Genomic DNA, 27,726 nt, shown 5'->3' on the forward strand with positions numbered 1-27,726 from the left:
GAAGGCTGCTCAGAGGGCTAAAGCCCCTTATCATCTAGGGCTGCTGTCATCCCCTTGGACTCGAATATGATAGATAGAAGGCTAAAGGCCCCCTCAGTAAAAAGAGGGGTGAGGTGTTAGGGGCCACTTTCTGCTTGAAATAGACTTGAGTATACTTGAACTCATTAGAGAGTTCACTTTTTATTCCATCACTGATAGAACTTGAATTGAGCATTTGATGATAGAGACATAAAAAGATCTTCACGAGTTTCTCCAAGAAGTCACATCTTTTAGTTAAAGCCTGTGTTTTGATCTTGATGGTGACTGGTACTCCGAAAGCAGTTGTGTATTGTAGAGACATCACAGTGTCACTGCTTCCCTATTCCCTTAGATTCTCCAAGCTTCAAATACCAGCTCTTAAAGCATCAGGCATTTGTTGAATGACTGCCCTGTGGCTGTTCATGCTGGTTCTGACTGTATTGTATGGTAGCAATCCCAAAGGGCCACCTTGCTAAGGTTGTATTTGTTGTAAAATGATGAAATCATCCACTTTGCAGGGTCATTACAATGATTAAGCTAGAGAATGTATTTAAGTGCCTGGCACTTGTTAGACATTCAGAAATTGGCAGATGGTATTATTATTGTCAGCAGAGCCGCATTTGTCCATCCGTACTGTCTAACTCTGTTTTCATGACCAAAATGTGAAACCAGTGTCTTCTCTGTGACCTCACCACAGTCATGATGAGTGTGTTCATGCCCCATCAGTCTGCCAGCCCTTGGGAGCAGGGCCCGGTGAGATCCAGGTTGCAGGATGTCAGTCTTTGTTCATTCCAGTCAGCTGTGTTCAGTGACTGCAGATGCCCTCCACTTTACTGCCTGGAATATAAAATAAGAAGGCAAAAATCCTTCCACCTGATTTCATTTGGTAACTGAGAAGCTGTAAGACCTCAGCCAAACTACTCCACCTCATTGTGCCTCACTTTGTCCATATGTAAAATAGGGAGATGGGTTAACTTATATGAATAGCGTCTTCTAATTCTGGAATTGTGTGATGTGATAACTGTGATCATATTGCTCTTACAACTCTAGGAAATTTGCTCTTATTATCATTCATACACACACACACACACACACACACACACACACACACACACTGTAACATAAGGGATACTTCACTTTCTTCTATATGGTTCTTAGGAATAATTCTGTCCTCCTTTCCATGCATTTAATTTCTGAAAGAAAGTGTTCATCTAGAACTTTTGTATGGCTTTATAAGACAGACTTCATGGCCGGGCGCGGTGGCTCACGCCTGTAATCCCAGCACTTTGGGAGGCCGAGGCGGGTGGATCACGAGGTCAGGAGATCGAGACCATCCTGGCTAACACGGTGAAACCCCGTCTCTACTAAAAATACTAAAAATTAGCCGGGCGTGGTGGCGGGCGCCTGTAGTCCCAGCTACTCGGGAGGCTGAGGCAGGAGAATGGCGTGAACCCAGGAGGCGGAGCTTGCAGTGAGCCGAGATCGTGCCACTGCACTCCAGCCTGGGCGACAGAGCGAGACTCTGTCTCAAAAAAAAAAAACCAAACAAACAAGACAGACTTCATTAAAAGATTAACAGTATGCTCCAGTTTTTTTGTAAGTGCACATAAACTGATGGTAGTGATATTATATGAACACTCCTAATGTGTTTTGTGGTCACACTGGATGTGGCTCTCTCCAGTCCAGCAGCCCTAGCGTGTCTGAGGGAGGTGGCCCAGGCCCTTTGGTTACAGGAGCTATGTGTGGCAGTAATCGTTGGGTTGGCACAAGTGGGGCAGGAGGGGGAACATTGGGAAGAGACGGATAGTTTTTTTTTAATACCCAAAACACTCAGACACGCCTGTCTAAAGGGGAATACCCCCACCCCCCACAAGAACCACTGTTCTACCTTGTCCTTAAAATGGTTCTGCTGTTCAGCTTATTCTGGGGTGGGGAGAAGAGAATGGTGCATCTCTGTGGGCCATGTTCTTCCAACCTCCTTAGGATGCTTTATAGGTTGTTTTCTTTTCTCTTGGTTTTCAGCGCATCAGAGCAGAGTGACGATGATCCTGTTTGTCCTGGAGCTGGAGTGGGTGCTGAGCACAGGACAGGACAAGCAATTTGCCTGGCACTGCTCTGAGAGTGGGCAGCGCCTGGGAGGTTATCGGACCAGTGCTGTGGCCTCAGGCCTGCAGTATCCTTTGCTGGACAAAAATCTCTTAGTGGGAACTTAACTGTTGACCTCTTTGATTCATGAAATTTTGGGGTATGTGCAGCTTGAAAGTTTTGTTAATGACGGTTGCCCAGTGTGGATTACAATGCTCATAGAATTTCCGGAGGCACAAATCATTGAGTTCCCATGTAAGTAGAGTGAAGTGCGGTCACTTGACCTGAAATAATAGACTGCTGAGCCATTTGTGAGCCTACTGTAACACGAGGTGTGACATCTAGACAGAACACAGTGCAGATTCATGAACCTCAGCTGTCAGAAATAATTATGGTACATGAAGATGAAATCATCACCAAAATGTAATCTTTGCTCTTTGTACAGAAGTAATTTACACATAGATACCAAAGTTGTGAACATTCCCATTGGTGCCTGGGAGAAGAACCATAGGAATCCTGTTCAGTTTTAAATAGTTATTGAGAGGTTACCATGCCAGGGCCAGAGTGGGTGAGCTGGTATCTACATGGTAATGTTAAAAGCTTTGTTCCAGGAATGAGACACTTTCAGATTATATAGAGGGACGTTTTTGTCCCCCTAATTGCCAGGGTCCTCATGCTCATGGTGAATCCTTGCTGATGCTGGGTAATGCTCACAGCTGCCCGACTAGGCTCCAGCAAGCACAGTATTGACGAGTGTGTAGCATGTGTGGATGCAGGTACCATTGTAAGGAGTAAAGGACCCTGGGTTCTTAGTTTAAAAAGCATACGGTCTCTTTATCTTCTGACAAATTGAGAAGTAGGTAGAAACAGGTCACTTGTCAGCGAAAGCAGGAAGAAACAGTAAGTCCTGCTCTCTAATTTCATCTCCATTTATAAAATGCCTATTCAGTGATTTGCAACATCTGACAAAGTACATTGCAGTTTCTTTGAAACTGTGCGGCATTCAAAGGTATATTTTTGTGTATATATATGCTAGTATCACTCTTATTTTTCTCACTGGAAGAGCAAGGTGAAGAAACTTAGAATGACCATTGTGGAAAGTTGTAAAAGTAGCAAGTTGCCAAGAAGACCAAAGGCAAGGATGATAAGGAATGGCAGGCAGGATCAGCTCATCTTTGAGAGGGTAGTATTACTTGTTAATAAAAGAAACTCCAAACTTTACTTTTTAAAAGCCAATTCAGATGAGCATAATACTTAAGTTGAAATACATGAACTCTCTTGCCAATACATAAATGACTTCTTATAGTGTTAGAGCTGGAAGCACTTAGTGTTAGCACTTAGAGATCACCTAGTTCAACCCTCTGTCTTTATCCATTCGGGCTGCTATAATAAATTACTGTAAACTGGGTGTCCTTTAAACAACAGAAATTTATTGCTTACAATTCTGGAGGCTGGGAATTCTAAGATCAAGGCACCAGCAGATTCAGTGTCTGGTGAGGGCGCTCGCTTCCTGCTTCGTAGACAACATCTCACTGTGTCCTCACATGGTGAAAGGGCAGGGGAGCTCTCTGTGGCCTTTTTTTTTTTTGTAAGGGCACTAATCCCATTCATGAGGATTCATCTACAAACAACATCACACTGGGAATTAGGTTTTGACATATGAATTTTGGGGAGACATAATCATTCTGTCTTCCCTCTCTCTCTCTCTCTCTATTTCACACACACACACACAAACACACACACTGTCACTATGGTGGTGATGGATGTGTTAATTAATTTGACCATGATGATTATTACACAGTGTGTATGTATATCACATCATCACATTCAACATTTTGAATATATACAATCTTTGTCAATTAAATACTTTTTTAGAATTCAGTCTACACTACCCTCATTTTACAGATGAGCTGGCTGAAGCCCAGAAAGGGTCCTATGTCTTATCTGAGGCCACCCAGCTAGTAAGTAGGAAAATCCTCGCAAGAACCCAGGCCTTCTGCCTTGGACTCCTGTTTTTTTCTCATTATACTGCATTGCTCCTTCAAGAAGGAACTAATGGCATCAATATAATTTGGTCTTACTGTGGTTTCTGTATCACTTAGCCAAGCCCAAGGAGTATGGAAAAAAAATACAGATCTTGCCTCAGGAAGCTAACTTTTTAAACTATTTGAAAATAAAAAACAAATGGACAATGTCCAATTTGCCCTGACTGTTGTCTTTGATGTAGGATTATAACCACCACAGCTCCTCCCTTCGGGCATCTCCAGGAGTCATCCTCATTTTGTGACTATTCCCTTTTGCCACACCATGTGGTTTACCAAGCAGAAAGTCATATGATTGGGTATCAGAAGCCTGTATGTGTGAGAGCCTCTGGTTTCAGTTCCATCCAGCCAGCCTCACTGTTCAGGTGGTGGAGAGCTGCAATACTACAGACAGGCCCTCCCAGAAGATTCCCTGACCTCTGCCAGCTCTGCCTTGCCAACTATGATTTTGGAGCCATAGTTCCAACCTTTCCTCTTGAGTATTTTTCCATTGCTAAACACTGATGGCATGACAGCTCTGTGCTTTTGCCAGAGGGTCTCAGCCAAGAACCACGTGACTTTTCTAAGGCTGGAAGTTTTTTCTGGGAGCTGGCTGATAGATTGTTGATAGGCAAGCCATACAGTATTAGGGTTCACATTTAAATTTAGCTTTTAAAAACATTTCCTTCTGAGAACCTCCCACCCCCCACCCTTCTCTGTTCCTTCTTTTTGTCACCCTCCACACTTACAGGGGTTTTGGTTTCGTCGTTGTTTGTTGTTTGTTTGTTTTAGTGATGAAAGGAGGAGGAAGATTTTATGAATCAACATAAAAGATTATGAATAATATCATTAACCCTATTTATCTTCATAATAGACAGCTAATGGTAGATAAGAGACCTCCACAGATGAACTCATTCTCTTCTATCTCCACCTCAAACAGTCATTCAGCCAAGGCAATAAGTGACAGACTAAATCAGATTGAATTCAGCCTTTATTCCTCTTCTTTCAGGCGTCTTAGTGGAGAAGTAAATATGCAATGAAAATAACCAAAATTCAAGTAGAAAAGTAAAGGAAGACAAAGAGACTGGTTCATAAATTGAATTATCAATTTATGAATAACTTCAAATTCTTTGATTGTTTTGACTGATGATCTGAAGCTTCAAATATAAATGACCTGTAATAGGAACAACAAGAATGACAATAATAAGAAGGAGAGAAAAGGAAAAGGGAAAAGAAAAAAATCTCAGATTTGCAGGCCCTGAAAATGTCTTAGATTTTCAGTCTTTTACACATTACTTTGTTCACTGTCAAAACAATAATGTGAAGTAAAAACAAAAGACCTAATTCTCTGTTTTCACAGTGTAGAAACCAAGGCTCAGGGAGTAGGTGACTTGCTCAAGGTCACGTAACTGTTAGCCGGCAGAACCAGGATTAGAATTGGGGGATTATAATTTTTCAGCCAGCCCTCTGCACAACTGGGTACAGCAGAATGGGGTTATTTCCCAAAGACCCCATGGCAGGTAGATGATAGTAAATAGAAATGTGTTCCTTCCCCACTTCACTTGTTAGTCTTTAAATTTGTGAATACTTTATCCAGCATCATTTGTCAGTGTCTTGTTATTTGACCATGTTTTGATAATATTTTTCCTGTTTTCACAAAAATAATTCAAATATTCTCTTTTAGGATTTTGTTCATGTCAGAGATATTTCCACAATGTCACCCTGTGTAGTGGAATGTTTCCCACCTAATGTAATCTCTTAGATTTATTTCTGTTCAGGTAAAGAGTTCTGAAAAGCTGTTAAGATTATGTCAATTTCTTCCTATCATACTTAATGCCAGTCATTCACATCCACTGTTGATTCTTCTATCCCTTTTTGCTTTCTCTCAATTTTGCTGGAGTATTTTAAAGCAAATTCTAGACCTTATATCATTTTATCCTTATATACTTCATTGAAAATATATGGGTTACTTTTTCAGTAATCACAATGCTATTGTTACATCTAAAAATTAACAATCAGTCTTTGATCTCCTTGATATTGTTGAATTTCAGATTTCACTGCTTATTTTGAAAATGGCTTTTGTGCAGTGGGTTTGTTTGAAATTGGATCTAGACAAGATCCACACATTGCATGTGGTTGTCACGTCTTCTAAATCTTTCTTCATCCAGAGCAGTGCCCCCTTCACTTTTTTTTAATGTCACCGCCTTGTTGAAGGTACTGAATCAGTTCTCCTGCACACAGTCCCATATTCTAAATTGATGTCATTTAACTTGCTCCTTTACCTACCCTCCTCACATATTTTCAGTAAACTGAAAAACTGCCCCTATAATCTTGATTTCATTCAGATTCAGCCTTTTAGTGAGAGCATTTGGTTCTCACCAAGTGTGCTTCATAGAGCTTCCCATTATAAGGCACATGGCATTGGATTGTCGCCCTTTCAGTTATGCTGAGATTGATTGGCAGTTCGGGTGGTGACAGCCAGATCCCTGCAGTGCCGTCCTCCATACCAACCTTTTAATGGTTTCATCCATTGCTGAGCTTTGCCTGAACACTTTTTCGTTAAGGTTGCAAAATTGTGATTTTCTAATCCTATCATATTTTTCCCATGTATTTGTTGGAATCCTAAAGGATAACTTCCCCCGCCTCATTAGCTAGGGCTATTTGGTTACCCTGAAATACAATTATTATAGGAAAAGCAAGATAAATTCTTATATCTGTCTTTTTAGTTCCTAATTTTCAGAGTACAGATTTGGTGCCCTGGTCACCTTTAATAGGAATCTTTTTTTTTTCTTTTTGAGAACTATTATGAAATCTTAGGTTGGTTGTTTGTTTTTAAATAATATGTTCAGTATATATCAATAAACTGCCATCTTTTTATTTTATGTTCAAATTATCCTATTTTTGGCCAGTAATAGCTCCATTAAATGGGCTCCAATGTCTTTTTTAACTTTTTTTTTTTTTTTTTTTGAGATGGCGTTTCACTCTTGCCATCCAGGCTGGAGTGCAATGGCACTATCTCAGCTCACTGCAACTTCTGCCTCCTGGATTCAAGTGATTCTCCTGCCTCAGCCTCCCGGGTAGCTGAAATTACAGGCACTGACCACCACGCCCAGCTAATTTTTTGTATTTTTAGTAGAGACGGGGTTTCACTGTGTTGGCCAGGCTGGTCTCGAACTCCTGACCTTGTGATCCGCCCGCCTCGGCCTCCCAGAGTGCTGGGATTACAGGCGTGAGCCACCGCACCCAGCCCAATTTTTATTTTTTAAAGATTATTTTTTAGAGCAATTTTAGGTTCACAGCAAAATTGAGCAGAAAGTATAGAGATTGCCTGTGCACCTCATGACCTCCACATGCATGGCTTCCCCATTACCAGCATCCCCCACCAGAGTGGTATGCTTGTTACAATCGGTGAACCTACATTGGCACGTCACTATCACCTGAAGTCCATAGTTTAGGGTTCACTCTTGGTGTTGTACATTCTGTGGATTTGGACAAGTATATAAAGACATGTATCTGCCATTGTAGCGTCATATGGAATAGTTTCACTGCTCTAAATAGCCTCTGTGCTCTACCAGTTCATCCCTTATCACTGTGTCTGAAATAAGCCCACTTAGCCTTCGGTAGCTTCCTTGCCTTCTGACTCAACATGTCTCAAGTTCATCTTGTACTTTTCCTGTCCCAATCCTGGAATCAGCCATTTTTTTAGTGAGGAACAATATTCAGAGATAGCTAAGAAGTATATATAAATGTGTGTGTATTTTTTAAAAGAGAATAAATCATAAGTTCATATAATATTTCTTATTCAAATTTAACATTATGGGATTTTTACTTTTTGGTTTTTGTACTTGATTCTTTTATCTTCGGCTGAAAATCTTGGTTGTTAAAACATTGGCATAGTTCCTCATTTGGTTTATCCTACGGTTTATTTAAATGGTTCCAAAATAATGAGCAATACTAAATAACAATAAGACTACTGAATGAGATTTTAGATTTCTTTGCAACTCTCTTTGTCCTTAGAATATATTCTACCAGTGATGGGGGCGAGACTTCCCCCTTGTCATAGTTCCCATTTTGGAATCCTGTAATATTTTTCATATTAAAAATACATAAAATTTTTGCTCAGGCATGGTGGCTCACACCTGTAATCCCAGCATTTTGGGAGGCCAAGGTGGAAGGATCACTTGAGCCTGGGAGTTTGAGACCAGCCTGGGCAACAAAGTGAGACATTGAAACATTGAAAATGTTGTGTTTTAAAGGCACTCGAAATCGTTCTAATTATGTGATTATGTCACCAATTTGATAGTTAGGTTCATTCATTTTACTTTGTTTTCAATTTGGGGGATTTTTTGAGATATATATGTGTATGTATATACGTGTGTGTGTGTATATATATCTATATATACACAATTTTTTTTTTTTTTTTTAAGACAGGGTCTCACTGTGTCACCCAGGCTGGAGTGCAGCGGCTTGAACATGGCTCACTGCAGCTTCAATTTCCTGGACTCAAGCAATCCTCCTGTGTCAGCCTCCCATGTAGCTGGAACCACAGGCATGTGCCACCATGTTCAACTAATTATTTTAGTTTTTGTAGAGATGAGGTCTCACTTTGTTGCCCAGGCTCAAGTGATCGTCCCTCCTTGCCCTCCCAAAGTGCTGGGATTACAGGCATGAGCCACTGTGCCTGGCCACAAATTTTTGTACCTTTTAATATGTAAAGATATTACAAAATTCTAAAATAGGAACTATGACAAGGGAGAAGTCTCACTGCCATCACTGTCCCCTGACCTTGCCACTTTTGTTAGATCTTAATCCCTCTAGTGCTTCCCTTTCTAAATAGGGGTGCATACATGCACATGCACACACATACATACACATTTGTATTTCTCTCTGTTTCTTACACAAAGGTAGTATAGCTTATAAACTCTCATATGCGTTGGCTGCCCCCTCCACACACCACTTGATAATATATCCTGGTGTCTGTGTATAAAGATCTCCATTTTTACCCCAGCTGCATAATATTCTATTGTGTGGATGTAGCATAGTTAATTCAGTAAGTCCCTTATTGATAGACGTTTGGGTTATTTTCAAACTTTAGCTATTAAAATAACATGGAGTGACTAGCCTTGGGCATGTGTCATTTTGTATTTTTGCCTGTGTGTCTCTGGGTGGATCTTTAGAAATAGGGTTGCTAGGCTTTGTCAACCAGAGAAGCTTGTTAGAGACTCCATGCCTAGGGCTTCTACTGGTCATGTAGGCAGATCTACCTGGGACATTCCAAAATTCCAGATTCCCAGAAGGAAAGCAGGTATTCAGTGTAAGCCACATTGTTTGAACAGTTAAGGCACAGTGAGCCACTCTTATCAGTTAATGGTGGGAACCTTCCCAAAATCCAAATTCCCAGACACTATGCCAACTTCATAAGCCGACTTTCAGAGGATCACAGTCAGAGCTGCTGTGTTAACTCTTTTTGCACAGCACCATTTTGATTTCTTCTTGAACTATCTATTAATAGTTCCATTCAAATTTTGCCCATTTTTCTATTAGGTTTGGGATCCTTTTCTTCTTGATTGCTCTTTTTATATTAGAGATTTGGGCCCTTTGTGACATAAGTTGCAAATATTTTTTTCCAGTTTATCTTTTGGCTTTGCTCATAATATTTGTTGTGTTTTTGAGTCATAGCTTTTCCCACTCCAAGGTTACAAAGAAACTTTCCTATCTAAAGCTTATGTTTTCATTTTCTACATTTAGATCCCTAATTCATTTGGAATCTGTCCCAGTATACATTGTGAAATACAGATTCTATTTTCTTTTTCCAAATGGCTATCCAGTTTGTGCCAACATCATTTTTTTAAATTCATCTTTTCCTTATTCACTTGAAAAGCTACCTTCATCAGACATTTACTAAATTTCATTGTGCTTTTGGGTTTATTTCTCGACTTTGTATTCTGTTCTGTTAGTCTATTTATGCACCAATACTACACTTTTAATTAAAGAAACTTTATAACATTTTTAAATATCTGGTAGGGCTAACCTCCCTATCACATACCATATTGTTCTTATTTTCAGAGTATTCTTGGCTCTTTTTGCTTATTTATTTTTCCATATGAACACTTCTGGCTATAGAAAACAACATGTGTTGATATTTTTTAAATATATAGATTTATTAATTTAGGAGCAAGAAGTGACATCTTTAAGTTTTAAGTCTTACTGTCCAATAATACAGTATGTCCTTCATTTGGTTAAGTTCACTTTTGTGTCTTTCAGCACTGTCTTCACATTTTCCTCAGATAGGATTTGCGTATTTCTTGTTACATTTATGCCCTGTTTTTTCATTGTAAATTCCCTCATTTAATTTTGAGAAACAATCCTTAATGCTTTCATGATAGATTTGATGTTGAAACCCGGCATGTGTTTATCGGTGACCACTCAGGCCAAGTAACAATCCTCAAACTGGAGCGAGAAAACTGCACCCTGGTCACAACATTCAGAGGACACACAGGTAGGATTAACAGTAAAATCGTCATGTGCTGATAGCACAGTGAGATATCACCTGCTGCATCTCCTGATGTTCAGATATGTTTTGAAAGTGGCAAAGTACAATCCATGCTTGTGCAAAGATACACATGATATGCTTAACTGATTTCAAAATGGTTCAGTAAGATATAACGTCAAACGTTTTTCTGTATAATCCAAACAAAAGAGAAACCAATCTATTTTGAAAATGTTGATAATTTGGTTCTCTGTCATACTGCACCAGAGAAAGCCAGTGTTGGCATACATTAATGAGGCATTGTTTGAGACCATGTGGCCTCGGACGGCTCAAACCCCAGAAGGCCAAAAAGACAGCTGCCTTGGTCTGACCTTGCCCTTCCTGGAGTTAGAAGATGGTGTACAAGAAAGATTCCCACTTCCAAGTCAAATGAAAAGACAGATATACTCTTCATGAGTAGCTAGACTTTGTGAAAAAGGTCAAGTTCCTCTCCAACTTTCCTTCATATCCTTTTCAGGTTAAAACCTAAGGTCCCCTTTATGTTTTTGCTCTGCTCAGGGTCATTTAAGCAAGGTAATATAAAATATTCATGCTTAGCCTTTGAAAGACTTGATAGATGATAATGATTAATTTTTTACTAGTAGTTTTAACATGTACTATTGACTCTAGAACATATCGACCCTAGAAAATGAGTCATCGCCAGTTTTCATGGTTCTTAAAGGGCTTTTCCGTTTTCTACCAGCTACAAACCCATGATTTTGTGTAAAACAGGAGAATACTGAGTTTAGATGTCATATAAGAAAAAAAGTAGGGGAAAGAGGATGTAAAATTGGATAGTAACTGGATCATAAGGGGCTTCCTAAAGGGAAAAAATGGAATGCTAGAATAAGAAACATATAGTAAGGAGAAAATTGAATCCAAGGAAGAAGATTCATAAAAGATCATCTTAATTATTTATGCCTTTGGGAGGAAGAACACATGGAAATATCCCCTATGGATAGGACCCTGGTCTTCCCTGACTGAATTTCTTTTTTAGCCGCTTACACCCTCACCTACACTTTGACCAAGACTGGGCCTGGGGTTCTGGGGGGGACCCAGAACTGTCCCACCTCAGAAGTCTTAAACTTCTGTGCGTCACTGCAGACTTCAGCCTCCTCATCCTCCAATTCCCTACACCTTTCTTCATTCCACTTACTGTTTCCCCTTGTGGCGCATTCCAGCCCGCGGTCCTTCCATTTTGCCAGTGTCTCATCCCCTGCATCACCTTTCCTCCCAGTGGTGCATCGCTTCACCCACGCCTTCTCAGCGTTCTCAGTTCTGTGAATGTAAATATTCTGCCTTCTTGGCAAGCCTGTCTGATTCAGACTAACTCCACCTTTTCTTCTTGTGCAGCCAGCTGCTGGGTCTACAGTAGTCACGCTGCCTTGAGGCTTAGACCATCATTACCATTGCACACTCACGATTTCCTGTGCAGACTCATGAAGTTGCCTAATAATCCCTCTCCCTGTCCTCAGTTCACTCCTTCTCCCAGGCCCCTAAACAGAGACCTTCACCATCCTTCCCAATCCCCCATCGCCATCTCATTCCTTGCCTCTTCCTTCAAAAGCTATCAAATAGAAGCTTTAAAAAAAAAAAAAAAACCGCATATTTCTTGCCCACTGTATATCCCCCTCACCCCAACAAACAAACTTTTTCTCTCCCCACTTCTCCTCTTCTCAGTGCAAGAGAGCTGCCTTCCTCCAGCCCATTCTTCTCTTAGTGCAGGAGAGCTGCCTTCCTCCAGCCCATTCTTCTCTTAGTGCAGGAGAGCTGCCTTCCTCCAGCCCATTCTTCTCTTAGTGCAGGAGAGCTGTCTTCCTCCAGCCCATTCTTCTCTTCTCAGTGCAGGAGAGCTGCTTTCCTCTGGCCCCAGGCTATTTGCAGGGTCTCCACGCCAAAATGGATTGCCTTGATCTCTCTTTTGACTAACTCATTCTTCTCAATTTATTAATATGCTTATGTTTTTTGCCTCTGGTAGAAAAACAAAGCAACACCCTCTCAATCCCATGTCTTATAGCAAGTTCCTTCTTATTCTCTTAATAGCAATGCTTCTTTTTAAAAAATTGTGGTAAAATTTATAAAACATAAACTTTACCATTTTAACCATTTTTAAATGTGCTGTTCAATGACATTAACTACATTCTCACTGTTGTGCAGTCATCACCATCCATCACAGAACCTTTTCCATCTTGTGAAACTGAAACTCTGTTCCCTTGGACATTAACTCCCCATCCTCCCCCTCGGCCCCCCAGTCCCTGGAAACTGTTACTCTGCTTTCTGTTTCTATGAATTTGACTAGTCTAGGTGACTCATAGGAGTGGAATCATGCAGTATTTGTCCTTTTGTGACTGGCTTATTTCACTCAGCATAATGTCCTCAAGGTTCATCCAAGTTGTAGCAAACAACCGTGTTTCTTAAAAGAATATAATTTTCCCAGCTGCTTCATATTTTTCACTTCCAATTTGCCTTCCAGCTCCCTGCAATCTGGTTTGTCGTTATTACGCCACTGAAACTGCTGTCCCCGAGGTGACCAGTGGCCTGCTGGGACACGTTGTAAACCTTGTCGTACTTAACTTTTCAGCAGCATTTTACATTGTGGCCATTCCTTCTGGCTGTAACGGCCTTCCTTTGGCTTTTCTTCTATGACGCTGCTGGCTTTCTCAGGCTCCACTGTGGTCTGCGGTTTCCCAGGATCTTCCCTGGATCCCCTTCTCTTTACGCTGTGTGCTGTCCCTTGTCATCTCAGCCATTTCTCCCAGTCCCAGAGTAAAATTGTCATTGTCCCCAAATTCTTCACAACCCAGTGAGAGAGACAAAAGCTAAAGCACAGTTCTAGTGCATCGTGGCAAGGGCTGGTGGGGAGCAAGCACCTTGCGCTTCTGGGAACACAGAAGGGCAGCCCACTCCAAGGAAGTGGAGGCAGTTAGTGATGGCCTCCTCAGGAGTCTGCCTGACCTCAGCTCTTTGGGCATGTGTAAGTATTGAGTTCGTGGAAAACAACTGAGAAGAGTATCTCAGGCAGAGAAAACCAGCGTGTTCAAGGCAAGGAGATGTGTGAGAGCGTGGCTCTCTAGAGAACTGCCAGTCACTCTTTTTTGGCGGGAACACTGGGTATGAGGGAGGGAGAGGGGAGGTCAGGGTGGAGGGGCAGCCAGAAAGCAAGAGTCACTTCCCATCACTGAGACCATGCTGGGCATATCCAATGGTCACTGAGAGACCATTAAAGAGTTTGAAGCAAAGAAGGTAACCTGATTGGATTTTAAAAGGTTGTCTGGCAGTAGAGAGTGGAATTGGAAAGCTAGTAGGGAACTGTCCCTTGAGATGGGACTGTGACAGTGGGAAAACAAGGAATGGATGGATTCAAGGTAGGATTCAGAGGTGCATTCTGCAGGCCTGGTGATGGACCTGATGGTTCCCAGGTTTGCTTTAGGCAGAGGTGGCTTTCAGCCTGACTTCTTGACTCTAAAGTAATCAGGCACTCACCCACTCACTGTATGGTGGCTGATAGGAGCTCTTTGAGTTTTGTATTGTTGCCTCCAGGTCAGAAAAGAGACAGCAGCGCCTTCTAAGCACTCTTGTCAGCCACATATGGTTCAAAGGTCCCATGTTTTGCAGGCTTGTTCTGATATGAAATATGACCTTGGCATTGTGTCTTATCTTTCCTAAAGAGTTTAAAGCATTTTCACTTTATTTTTATCAAGAAATATATTTGAGAAAAACAGGAAATGGCCTAGGAAGGTCACTAACTAACAGGAAGGCAAATGTAGCAGGTTAGATGGTTACCTTATTATTGTTCCTAAACAGTAGTATCTGCCCATCACTAATGTGGCTACAACACAACTCATTCCTGTAAAGCTAGAGTGAGGACCTTTAAGAGAGTCCATGGTGATTTAGACATATTGTTGAGCTCTTCCTAAGTAATAGGCTCGTTCTGGGCCCTGGGAGGTCCCAAACACAGCAAGTCTCAGTTCTGGGAAAGAGATTTTTGTAAGGACAAAATGAACACCCTAAAGTTAATCCAGTTCCATTAAAGGGCAGCTTTGCAGGTCCCATCACTCCAAATCCAAACTCAGAAGCAGACAGGTCTTCAGTATGTGTCCAGAGTCGTAGCCCTTCACCCCATCATTCTCTCTTACAGTACAGAAGGTCATACAAAAATGTGGGTTAATGAGGGAATCGACCTAGTAGTCATGTCCAAAGGCCAAAGCATAACATTTTTCTAATCCCTAGGGATTTAGGAAACTAGTTTTATGTTCTTATGCTCCCTCTACTGGTTTTCTTTCTGGAGCTAAATGCCAGATGTAGTTCTTTGTTATTTCTGCAGAAAGTAGAATGTATTTCTACGAAAAAGTCGTAAAGTAACTTGAACAGAGGAGAATTTTTTTTTTTTTTTTTTTTTTTTGAGACAGAATCTCGCTCTGTCGTCCAGGCTGGAGTGCAGTGGCATGATCTTGGCTCACTGCAACCTCCATCTCCCAGGTTCAAGCAATTCTCCTGCCTCAGCCTCCCGAGTAGCTGGGACCACAGGTGCCCGCCACCATGGCCGACTAATTTTTGTATTTTTAGTAGAGGCAGGGTTTTACCATGTTGGCCGGGCTGGTCTCAAACTCCTGACCTCAAATGAACTACCTGCCTCGGCCTCCCAAAGTGTTGGGATTACAGGCATGAGCCACCGCACGTGGCCAAAAATCATATTTTGACCATTGGAAATTAATAGTGTTAATACAGTCTTTTTTCTTTTACTTCTAAGAAATTATTTTATTAGCATGAACATATTTGAAACAGGAGGGCTTGAATGTAAATCTGCCAAAGCATACTAATTAATGAATAATTAAATACAGACTTGTTCATGAGCTGTTAGGGCACTCATTGAAGGGAACAGTGTAACTATAACAAGAATAACTAAACAAACTAAGAAAGTCACAGTTCAGTGTAAAGATGCAAGTTCATATAGTTTAGAACTTCAATTTTTGTTTACAGTGGAGACTCACACAGATCCAGTTTATATAAAGTGCAGGTCAAGAGATGTGAATTGTCATCCATAGTCAGTCATCTGCTCTCTATATATATGATGGTGCCAGGAAATGTGGGTGAATAAAACAAGCATAATCTTCGCTCTTATCCATCTTCCAGCCAGCATGGAATGCATGCATTAGACCAGTAGTTACAGAGAATTCATCCAAACATTATGAGTAGCAGGTGCCATGGAGCCCTGATGTGCACAGAGGCTTCTTTGGAAGCAAATAATAAAAGGTCCACTCCTCTTGCGGATAATTAAAGGGAGGCTTCCCAAATAAGTGTGTTTTTGTTTTTGTTTTGAGACAGAGTCTTGCTCTGTCACCCAGGCTGGAGTGTAGTGGCACGATCTCAGCTCACTGCAACCTCCATCTCTTGGGCTCTAGCAATTCTCCTGCCTCAGCCTCCTGAGTAGCTGGGATTACAGGTGCACGCCACCACACCCATCAAAGTTTTTTTATTTTTAGTAAAGATAGGGTTTCACTATGTTGGTCAGGCTGGTCTTGAACTCCTGACTTCAGGTGATCCGCCCACTTTAGCCTCCCAAAGTGCTGGGATTACAGGCGTGAGCTGCTGTGCCCAGCCAGAAGTGGTGTTTAAATAGCACCTTAAGGAGAAAAAGGAGTTATGTAGGTGGTGGGCACATTCCAGACCTGCAGAACAGCAGCCTAGAGTGGGAAAATGTTAGCAGCCACACAAAGGCAAGTGACCTTACAAGTAGTGGTAGGAGCTTCAGGCATTATTCTCAGGTTGGCGGGAAACCAGTGATGAAGTTTAAACAGAGTAGTGACATGGTTTGCATTTTAATAAGCCACTGTGGCAGCAGTAGGTGGCAGATTGACTGGGAACAGAATGGATGGAGGGAGACTGTTTAGGAGGCTACTGCTGGAGTCCCTCGGAAAGCTGACTTTGTTTGGACTGGGGGACAGCAGTGTGTGTGCAGACAAGTGGAGGAGATTTAAGATCTGTTTGGAGAACAGGGGTCAGCCACATTTGGTAACTGCATGGGGTGGCAGTGACTCCCAAGGCTTCTGTCTGGAGCATGTATTGGCTGGTGATGGCATTTCCTGAAACCTGGAGTACTGCTGGGAGAGCAGGTCTAGGAGAGAATAGCACTGTGCTTGAACTGAACACTTCCCTGGGGTGGCAGCAAAGAGACAGCTGGGTGAAGAGTTATGGATCTCAGGAAGAAGGTACAGTCTAGAGATGGAGGGCATTTAGCTTGACAAAAACCCTTGTCACTTCACTCTAGAGCAAAATGCAGCAATCAAAAGGTCAGATATTTTATTCAACAGGCTCTTAGTCTCCTTTAGCCTCATGTTGGCCTGCACATATTACCCTTGAGGGTGTGGTGTGACACTCCCTCTGCTGAGTTACCAGATCACACTCTGGGAAAGACAGACCCAGCAGTTTCCAACCCTGATTTTGTAACACTCCACGTGGTCATTCACTTTTGCAAGGTATGTGGTAAAAGTCTCAAAAAAAATTAGTTCCCTAAGCATTTTGGTAATAGATATTAAATTTCTAAAAATCTTTATACTCTCTGATTCATTTCTACATTTGGGATTCTCTTCTAACTAATTGGAAACCTGAACAAAATTGTATGTGTAAAAATATTCATCTTAGAAAAATTTATACTTAAAAGTTGAGAAAAATCTAAAAATAGTTGAAATAAGATACATACGTGGGAGATATTAGCCAACCACTAACAGTTATATTTATGAGAGTATATAGTAGTATACATTGTATAATTATGAAAACTTTTATTTTAAAAATATTTTGGCGATTTTTTTATTTTGATAAAATACGTGTAACCTGAACTTTACCGTTTCAACCTTCTAAGTGTACAAGTAATGCACAAGTCAGTGACATAAAGTACATTCACAGTGTTGTACAGCCATTGCCACTATCCATTTCCAGAACTTTTTCATCATCCTTAATAGAAGACCTGTGCCCACTAAAGAATAACTAGAAAACTTTATTTGTAAGAATTAAACCATTTTTATTTAAAAATTATTCTGTAGGTCATATTAGGGAGGTCAAAGGAAGGGAGAAGCATAAAATGAAACACTGAAAGGGACCAGAAAGATGGATTAACTTGAAATGAAGTCAAATGAAATGGAAGAAATGCTTTTTGTCATTTAAAGTAGAAACACTGGAAAACCACAAGCATTGAAGCCCTGGGCTCTGCCCCCAGTGTGGGTTGGGGTATGAGATATGTGTCTGCACTGCCTGGAATGCAGGGTAGCTGAAGGTGGTTGACTTCCTCTGCTGCCAGAAGTGTTAGGAGAAAGAACTATACAGTTCATCAGGAAGCCCTGTGTGCAGAGAGATGCAGGAAAAATTCCCTCAGAAGGGAGAGGCCGTTTCCATCAGCAGCTCTCCCCACTGCATCTCTGATCCTGATGTCTTGCACAGCCTTCCCACCAGCCGCCATCCCAGGCTGTCCTGGATGCCTCTTGCTTATTGTCCTCCTGTTTCTCTCTGCCACTCAATGCAGCAGATCAGTTGAGTAAACATTTACTGAGCACCTCCTGCATACCAGTCACTGTGTGCTGTGCTGGAATACAAAGATACATAACCCAAAGTCTGCGGTGGGGACAGACTTATAATCCAACCAAGTTCAATATAGTGGGGTCTGTGTAACAATAGAGATATGCACAGAGACTGGAACTTCACCTGGATTGAAGGTGTTGGGAAGGCTTCCTGGAGGGAGAAAAAGTTACTTGGGTGATAAAAGGCAGGACAGGCACTCCAGACAGGGGAAGCAGTCACATATCCCGTAAGAGAATGGCTCGACCAAACATAACGTGCATGCTCTTCTTGTTCTCAAAAGTAATCCGTCATCTTATCATTGTACATTTTTGGTAGGTAGAATGTAAGTCTTATTTCATTGTATCTGCTGAGCCTAGCACAGTTCCTCCACATAGAAGAGGCTCAATACATGCTTGTTGAACTGATTTGAAATGAATGCTGTGATTTATCATTTATAGGCCAACTTTCAAATGACCTCATTGTTAGGACATTTATATAGAGCAGGCATGGGACCCCAGAATTATTTACTCCCTACACCATCCTAAACTTTTTCTTGTCTTGCAGCTTTTCCTTCTATCTCTTCCACTTTGGGCCCTGGGAGTGTCTGATGAATATACCCTGACTTGCTTTAACCAGATTATCTATTTGCCTTCCTAACTCTCTGTGTTGCCAAGAACTCCCCTTCCTAGCCCTGACCCCTTCTGGCCTGATATAATGTGGCAAAGCTAGAGATTGGTCTTGTTTTTAAGACCTTAATTGATCTCATGATGGCTGGGATAGCATAGAATAAGCTGGTCACTGGCCTTAAGGCTGACTCAACAAAGGACACTGTCACAGAGATTGTATAGATGAGGTCTCCTGTACTGTAATCATAGCTGACATTTGTTGAGTGGTGCTTCCCATGTGCTAGGCACTGTTGTGTGTGTTTATATATGTTAACCCAATTAATCTCAACAATACTGTGGGTTAGGTACTATTATCATCCCTGTTTTACAGATGAGACTTGTGAGGCACAGAAACGTTAAGTAACTTGTCCAGGGTCCTATACCTAATAAAGATAGGGCTGGGATTTAAGACTAGATTCTGGTTCCAGAGCCTGTACACTTATAACACCATATCCAGACTTTCTCTTCTATCCCCGTAAACCATCCTTATCCCATAGTCACCAACAAAGAAGGCAGAGAGCTGGCTCCTCATGGTGCAGTGTTTTTTGTTTTGTTTTGTTTGGAGACGGAGTCTCACTCTGTTGCCCAGGCTGGAGTGCAGTGGCGTGATCTCTGCTCACTGCATCGCCTGCCTCCTGGGTTCAAGCGATTCTTCTGCCTCAGCCTCCCAAGTAGCTGGAACTACAGGCGCACACCACCACGCCCAGCTAATTTTTGTATTTTTAGTAGAGACGGGGTTTCATCATATTGGCCAGGCTGGTCTCAAACTCCTGACCTCGTGATCAGCCCGCCTTGGCCTCCCAAAGTGCTGGGATTACAGGCGTGAGCTACCGCACCCGGCCCCATGGTGCAGTGTTCTTAGATGTGTAGGTATATATCGGTCAGGGAAGTCTAAAGGTATCTGTCACCTGGGTCATGGTAAGCCCTATTTCAATATTTCCATGTTGATTCTGACAGAATGAACAACCCTTCCAATTAAGTCTTTTTAACTGAGTCAAGTAAGCCTTTCTAATCATTCTTTTTACCAGTGCCCACCATTATTAAATCTGATAATGACTCCTTAAAGAACCTAAGCTACCCATTTCACGTGTTATATAGGGGAAATCAAACACTTGCCACCTTTCTCTTATCTAGCCCCCCAGTTGGAGTGGCTTAGTCAGTCAAGCGAGACCATCTCAGAGATTGTCCTTGAGATGGGTATTCCATGACCTAAAGATGTGAGTAGTCGAACAGATGCAGGCATCACATTAACAATAGTAGTCAGCCAGGCACATGCTTCCCATGCACTAGGTACTGTTTTGTGTGCTTATATATATTAACCCATTTAATCTTAACTCATTTAATCTAATTAACCCATTTAATCTAATATTAACCCATTAATAGATGTCATATGCCTGTTTAATCTGCCAAGAACAAAGCCAAGGGCATTTCTTTCATATTCTTACTCCTTCATTCAATCATTTGCCCATTTGTCCAGGCTTATTGAGTGTTTGCTGTAGGTAAGCCAGGCAGAATTCTAGGTTTTGGTTATCCCATGGTGAACAAGCCACAGTTCCCGCCCTCCTAGAGCTTCTATTCTACTGGGGCAGGAGACAATGAGTTTAAAAAAAAAAAAAAAAAAGAATAAGCAGGAGAGTGATGAGTGTAGTCAAGGAAGATGTTTCTGAGGAGGTGACCTTTAAGCAAGAACTTGTGTGAAGTGGAGAAAATGATCTTTATGTTTGCATTCATCTGCTCCTTCATTCAGCAGACAATACAGTTTAACAGACAACACAGTGAGCGGCCTGTCTGCATCCATCACTGTGTTTGGTTGCTGTTGTGGGGAATGTTGGTGGTCGGGGGTGAAGGCTGGGCTACATGCAGTGGCTAACCACATATGCACTTGGGGAAGCCATGTTTATTCTTACATGAGCAGGAGTGTATACCAGCAGCATGGGGTGCAGGTTTAGGAAGATGCTAGGAAGCATAATCCAGAATAGTAGAATTTGGGGTTCCCCCCACTTTTTGATCTTAAAAAATATCTTACTAAGAAGAGTCTTATGACAAATAAGAAAGTATTCTCCTGCAACAAATGTATGAGAGAAACTTCCCTGAAAGCTCTTAAGTGTAGCACTTCATTAGAACAAACTGATAATCTCAATAAGAAAAATGTCAGATTCCAACAAATGAGAAGCTATTTTATGTTCTTTTCAGAATATAATATTTTTAATAATGTAAAAAATGAGTATTTCTGACATTCTTAAGTGTTTGCAGGCTTTGTGCACATCTTAAGTGGAAAAAATTCTTCTTGTTCTCAGTATATAAGGGTTTGATTTACAAAGGGACTACCATAGAAAATCTATTATAATATTTTATAGCCATACCACTACAGTAATCCTAATAACCCACATCTATACTGCACAACAAGTTTAGAGTGGTAGAATGGTCCTATGTAATTGATCTAATTCTCACCACAACCGTATGAAGTAGGTAATGGCTGGGTTGATGTTTTCATTCTTAGTAATAGTCATAGTGGTCATGGTGTTACCATCGTCTGCATTTTACGGTTGAGGAAACTGACATTTAAGAACATAAGAAGTTTGCCCAGAATCTGTAAATTAAAATTCCCAAAGAGCAAACATAATTTTAAATTCTGATATTGTGGCCTAATTAAATCTGATATTCAAGAATAAAAAATCTAATTGAGCATTTGTAAACCCATTTCCTTCTCATCTGTTATTGTCAGGGGTGGGAGGCAGGCAGCAGTTAAGAAAATGTGGTTAATATTTCCAAACAGTGCAATATTTTCCATTCTTCTTAGAATTATGTCTCCCTTTTGAAGGTCAATTTATTGTCTTTTTTATTTTCTTTTGGTCTTTACAGTAATTGATTTTATGGTACATGAAATGTTGGTGAAAAATGCTTAAAGGGTGGGAATTTCCTTGGAGCCAACTTTTTTCTCTTTGGGGACTTATTTGATTGTTCTTTCAATAAGAATTTACTGTATGCCAGGAACTGCACTAGGTCCTGTCTCCGCTGCATTCACATTTCTTTTGTGGGTAAGAGTCTTACCTTATGACTGATGTCTGGTTGTGTCTGTCCTCTCAGGTGGGGTGACCGCTCTCTGTTGGGACCCAGTCCAGCGGGTGTTGTTCTCAGGCAGTTCAGATCACTCTGTCATCATGTGGGACATCGGTGGGAGAAAAGGAACAGCCATCGAGCTCCAAGGACACAAGTAAGGTTGCTGGTGCTTTCATAAAGACTCTGAGAAAAGATTCTCAGCTGACAGCTAGAACAAAGGAGTGCAGCCCAGTCTGTGGCAGGATCTTAGCATGGGAAGGAACATGGCGGGAACACAAATACTGGCCACTTTGATTTATAACTGTGTAAAACTGTGTTTATATACTTATACCCCATTTTATTCCACAGAGCATCTGAGAGTGCTTACAAAAACCATAAAATAAAGTAATGGCAGTGAATAAATAAAAGGTAAAAATTAGAACTGGGAAGAATATAACAGTAAAAATTTGAGAGTGAGGAAAAAAAAGAGCTTAAAAATACAAGCTGTGAAGGCCTACAAAATTTATATAATTGAGTTCAAATGTGGCTTCAAGCTCCTTGGCAGCATACAGAAAAGAGGAGAGGTAAGATCCTTCACAGTACATTTTGTACTTGACCAAATATTTATTGAGTACTTGCCTTGATTCATGTCAGGCTCTTTTTCCTTAAAGGATAGATTTTAGGGGGCTGAGAGGAAGTACAGAGAAAGCCTTGCATTTCCTTGGAGCAGTTCTCAAACTTTGCTGGGTACAGAGAATCTCTGAGATGCCCGGTCCCTGTCTGCTAAGATTGTGGTTGCCGTCCGGAGCGGTGTGGATCTGTGCTTTGACAAGCTTCCCAGGCAACTCCCCACTGGTGACCCTCAGCCCACACCCTGAGACGCCTTGCTGTCCCTGGGGCCAAAGCTTAATCTTTTTGCATAAAAGAATGTTAGATCTGCTTTACAACTCTAGTGCTCATCTGAATTGTTTTTTAGTTGTAAAGTTTTCAAAATGATATTGAGCAACCCTTGACAGCCATAAACAAATGTTTGTAATGCTTCTATGAACTAACCAGTTTTAAGCAACACTAGCTTTTCCTGTAAATCTGCTTGGAAACCCTAGTTTCAAAATATTCTCCTAAATAGTTAAATCTAGTTTGGAATTGTTGGACATAAACTAATTAAATTTTGGATGGCAGGGCCTGTGTACAAATACTTGTTTTAGTTTTAGAATTTAGTGTTAGAGAAGTAGCTACTAAGCCCTTCTTTCTCATGTTGGAGAACAGAACAGCTGTCTGGGGTCACTCCTGGCTTGTGGGGCCACTCAGACCTTGTCATCAGTTCATTAGAGGAATCATTCCCTTATGTTTATCTTTATGACAAGGGAACACACATCCAGGTCCTGTAGAAGGAGTTCACATCATCCACCTAAGAGAAGAAAAAAGGAAGCCAGGGCCGGGTGCACTGGCTCACGCCTGTAATCCCAGCACTTTTGGAGGCCGAGGTGGGCGGATCACAAGGTCAAGAGTTTGAGACCAGCCTGGCCAACATGGTGAAACCCCGTTTCTACTAAGAATACAAAAAGTAGCCGGGCATAGTGGCATGTGCCTGTAATCCCAGCTACTCGGGAGGCTGAGGCAGGACAATCACTTGAACCCAGGAGGTGGAGGTTGCGGTAAGCCGAGATCACACCATTGCACTCCAGCCTGGGCAACAGAGCAAGACTCCGTCTCAAAAAAAAAAAAAAAGCCAAAGCACAGTTGTGTTTAATAACACTATTATCATCTAATCTGCCAGGTAATTCCTGCCAACTTGGACTCTCTCAGAGAAGTGAAATGCAGGTCTTGAATGAAGATGACTAATATTCACTGGACTCATTCAGTTTCACTCCTAACTAGTTTTATTTGTACACAGTGGTTAATAAAGACTGCAAGCACTTTTGCACGATTTCATGCACCAGATGCTGAACTGCAGCAGTGCTTAACACCAGCATCACTGTGTGCAAAGGGCCCTTGACCTGAATGGAAAATGTGGTTCTGGGAAACTTACGCCTACAGTTTGTTACGAAAGGAAAAGCTATAAAGTTTAGATAAGTCTCTCAGTCCTAGAAAAATAAAACTTTAACAAATAGGTCTTCCAGTTTCTAAGTACAGACTTGTCTTTTTAGAAAATGGAATAGACCCTGCTTGGAGTCCATGCTGATAGAATCATGCCCTTAGAACTTGCACAGGTAAGCAGGCAGGCTGCTGAGATCAGGAGCCACCAGGCAGAAGTGGCTTTACACAGGATGAAGGGCAGAAGGCCTTTGCCTGGTGCTTTATTTAATTCAAGCTTAGTAATACATAAAGTGAGCTCTATGAGGGACTCCTTGTCATCAGGTTTTAACCCTGGGGAGGGGTTGCTCTGGTATCACAGAGCCAGCTCCTCCAAAATTTAATTTAAACTTCCTCAGCCTCAGTCAGTGTCACTCTGTTAGAGTGGGTCTGAATGCCAGGGTGTGGATAGAGAAGTCCCTGGAGCTGCCAGAAGTAGGGAGATGGCATGGAAAGAAGGTTTCGGGATCATCTGGCAGAAAAGGAGACCACTTTCAGGCAGGCAGGGAACAACTTTTGCAGCTGCCATTCCTTTACCCTGAAAGTCAGCTGCTGGCATTCAGTGATTCTCGTATTTGAGTACACCTAATATTTTGTGAAAGAGCTTTCAAAACACACAGACTCCATTCAATCTTGCAATAACACTATAAAAGAGAGAGCTCAGATATCATTTTTAGAAGAGAATATTGAGGTATTCAATATTAATATTCAGTATTAAGACCCCAGCTGGTAGCTTAGGTCTCTGAACCTTAATTGAGTCCAGCAGGGAGCTGCTTAGCACCTTTCGTATACCCAGCCCTCAGTAAGGCACTGGGGATACTAAAGTGAGCGTTTATTGACTAACACATGGTCCCCGACATGCCTGGTGATGTGTGCTGATGCTTAGGCCTCAAGGCTGCCCTTTGCTTTCCTACAGTTCCTGGTTAAAGTGACTGATGGTGGCCACAGTTCCAAATTTGGGGCATAATTGGTGAGCCTGGAAACCGGGGAGAGCAGACTGGCCTCCCCAGGATAGGGAGACTGCCTTTCCTTGGTATGGAAATGTCCAGCCATTCTGTTGAGGGACAGCTGCACATGTCTTCTGTTCTGAGTTCCACAGCTTCTTACCATCCTTCAGCAACAGAAAATGTGACATTTTTATAACTAGCTTGATTTGGTGTGTAAAAATCCCATAAAGCAGAGAAAGCTTTAGCACCAAAGAAAGTGATTGATGACAGTGAAACTGTTTCCAAGTCCAAGGGGAAAAAAGCTAAGAAAGTATTCTTTTATACAATATTATCTGCATTGGAAGCATTCTGGTGTATTTATTCCCTGTAGCAAGTGGATCGTGATTGTGTGCTGTGCTAGCTCTGTGGGAGGAAGGGCAAAAAAAAAAAGGTTCCAGATTCCGGGACCAGTTATGTTTGCAAGCATCAGTTACTAGTTGGATGGTTATTACCGAAACATAAACCTGGACACTTATTGTCCCATGCCTACCTTGTCATAGCTAATAACGGTACTTGGTCTTTTTAGAACCCTTTTAAATTCTTACATAATACTGTCATTTCTTGACCAACTTCATGCCCGTAGTTTTTCTTTCTAATAGTGTTTTCCTATCCTTCTAAGACTTGATGGTAATTTAATATAACCTGACTTAAAGCACCAGTAAAGATCTTTGCTATTCCTCATGTTGGAACCCTCCACCAAGACTGGATTCAGCAGCTTATGTGAGGCTAGGTCACAGCCATGGCCCTTGGCACTTCCAGTCTGTGTATTTGCTTTCTCCTTCCAAAATCCAAGCTCTTGATTTCTCTCTTACTACTCTTACCACATATGAGAATTTTGTTGTAAGACCTCAAAGCCTTTTGGTAAAGAAATAGGCCACTTGTAAATAAATATACATTGAGAGAATTTGTGCTTTTCCCCTTGTATCAAGTAAATTGCATTGAAAGTTATAAAAGGAGTAGAATTCTTGCATTCAGCTTCTGGGTTAGAGGACAGGTGGACAAGGATCAGTACAAATGACAGCTTTCTGCTCAAATCTGTGAGATTTAAGAGCATTTCCCACTGTGGTGCTAGGGAACTGTTAGGATAGAGGGGACGAGATGTGTCTTTTTTATTTCTAACTATTTAGCTAAACACATAATAGATCAAAATATCAGCTATGAGAGTTTTCATAGAAGGTAGAATCTTCTCAAAGACAGAAGGGCTGGAAAATGTGGTCATTAGTGTGCAGGCCTCTGAGTCAGGTCAAACTATATTTGAGCTGGCCCTTCTGCCAATGGCCTGCAGCCTCAGGCGAGGCACTGCACCTTTCTGATCTTCAGTTTTCTTATCTCTAAAATAAGGACAAAATTGGAAGGAAAAACCCTCACAAGGTTGTCAAAAAAATATAAATGATGTAATGCATATAAAATAATCAGCCCAGGAGTATAGGCCTGTTAAATGGCGGTTGTTAAGATTACTCTTGTTAATAAAAAATTCCAAGTCAAAAATCCTGCCTTCGGATCTGACTACTGCTTCTCTCTGTAGAATTTCCTATGGAAATATTAACATATATTCATAACTCAGTCAACACATGTTTACTGAACTCCAGCTACATACCAGACTTTGTGTTAGGTACTCAGGACACAAAAGTGAGTTAGGAAATAGCCCTGCCTTTGTGGAGACGTGCTAGAAGTATGAAAATAGGCAAAAGTGGCACCGTTCGCCAGTTTTACTGGAAAGTGGGAGGCCTCAGTGCGGGGGTCACTCTTGGTTTGGATGTTAGATGAAGAGATTCTCATAGTTCTCAGGATTCGGAGGTTACCCAGAACAGAGAATGGCATGAACTAAAATACAGTGGGTTTAGGAAATACAAGTGGACAGAGGGCGAGAGCCTAATCTGAACCTCCACCCTGCCACCAAACAGCAGAACATTGCTGGTCCTCAAACCAGTGCCCCCAGACGGGGGTCCCTGAGTTCAGGTTTAGCCTGGCAGTGGGCCAAGGATCCCTGAGGAAGCAGATCCCTTTTAGGGTGCTTTGGCTTGGGATGACCCTACATATTATTGTCTGGGAGACCTCACTTGTGTGGATTGCTCACAGCCTTCTCTGGTCCTTGGAGCTTGGAAGATTTATGCGTATAGGAGAGTGAGATCTCTGGTAGTAGAAGCATAATTAATTAGATGCCCACTAAATAACCTAAACTTTTCATCAAAGAAACGAACAATGCTATACATTTGAATTGCCCTTACTCTTGAGGGATGAAGAAAGGCTTAAGTTGACCGTTGGGCAGATGTTAGCTTGTGTCTGAGATCTGTTTCTCTAAAAAGGATAAGGTCTTCTCTACCCTCTCCCTTAATCATCAGACACAGGACTGGCTTCATGGGCATGTGACATGTGCAGTCACACAAGGCCCCATTCTTAGAAGGGCCTCACACTTGGTTTAATGAGCTGCTGCCACCATCTTGTAATTGTTAATCAGGTTTTTTAAAGGGACTCTGTATTTTCATTTTGCACTAGTCCCTCCAATTATATGTTTGGACCTGACAGACATATGTTGCTGCTAGGACTGGTGAGAAAGGAAATGAGGCCATCCCACTAACTGTAGTATTTATAGATGGCAGATCCTGGTGGTTGTGAAAAGTGGGGGCTTTGTGCACTTGTAAGAGCATTTGCAGTGCAGTACATGGTAACACTCATCCATGAAATAATGACCAGTTTGAAATGCTTTCTAGTATAAATGCTACAGTGATGTCAGCTGAAACATGAATGTTAGAAGGTAT

General features: G+C 41.5%; 1 protein-coding gene across 7 annotated transcripts in view; it reads left to right on the top strand.

Annotated features, from left to right (window-relative positions):
- WDFY2 (WD repeat and FYVE domain containing 2) overlaps positions 1-27,726 on the top strand; it is a 314,549-nt gene that overhangs the window by 264,567 nt on the left and 22,256 nt on the right. For 6 of the 7 annotated variants that reach the window (XM_063697620.1, XM_063697623.1, XM_063697622.1 and 3 more), the window contains 3 exons: positions 2,041-2,191; positions 10,511-10,623; positions 21,957-22,083. In XM_063697620.1, coding sequence (XP_063553690.1) covers positions 2,041-2,191; positions 10,511-10,623; positions 21,957-22,083 — 391 coding nt within the window. The remainder of the gene's footprint in view (positions 1-2,040; positions 2,192-10,510; positions 10,624-21,956; positions 22,084-27,726) is intronic. The other variant, XM_055359908.2, reaches the window with a different exon arrangement.

This window comes from Gorilla gorilla, chromosome 14, assembly GCF_029281585.2.
Source record: "Gorilla gorilla gorilla isolate KB3781 chromosome 14, NHGRI_mGorGor1-v2.1_pri, whole genome shotgun sequence".
NCBI lineage: Eukaryota > Metazoa > Chordata > Mammalia > Primates > Hominidae > Gorilla > Gorilla gorilla.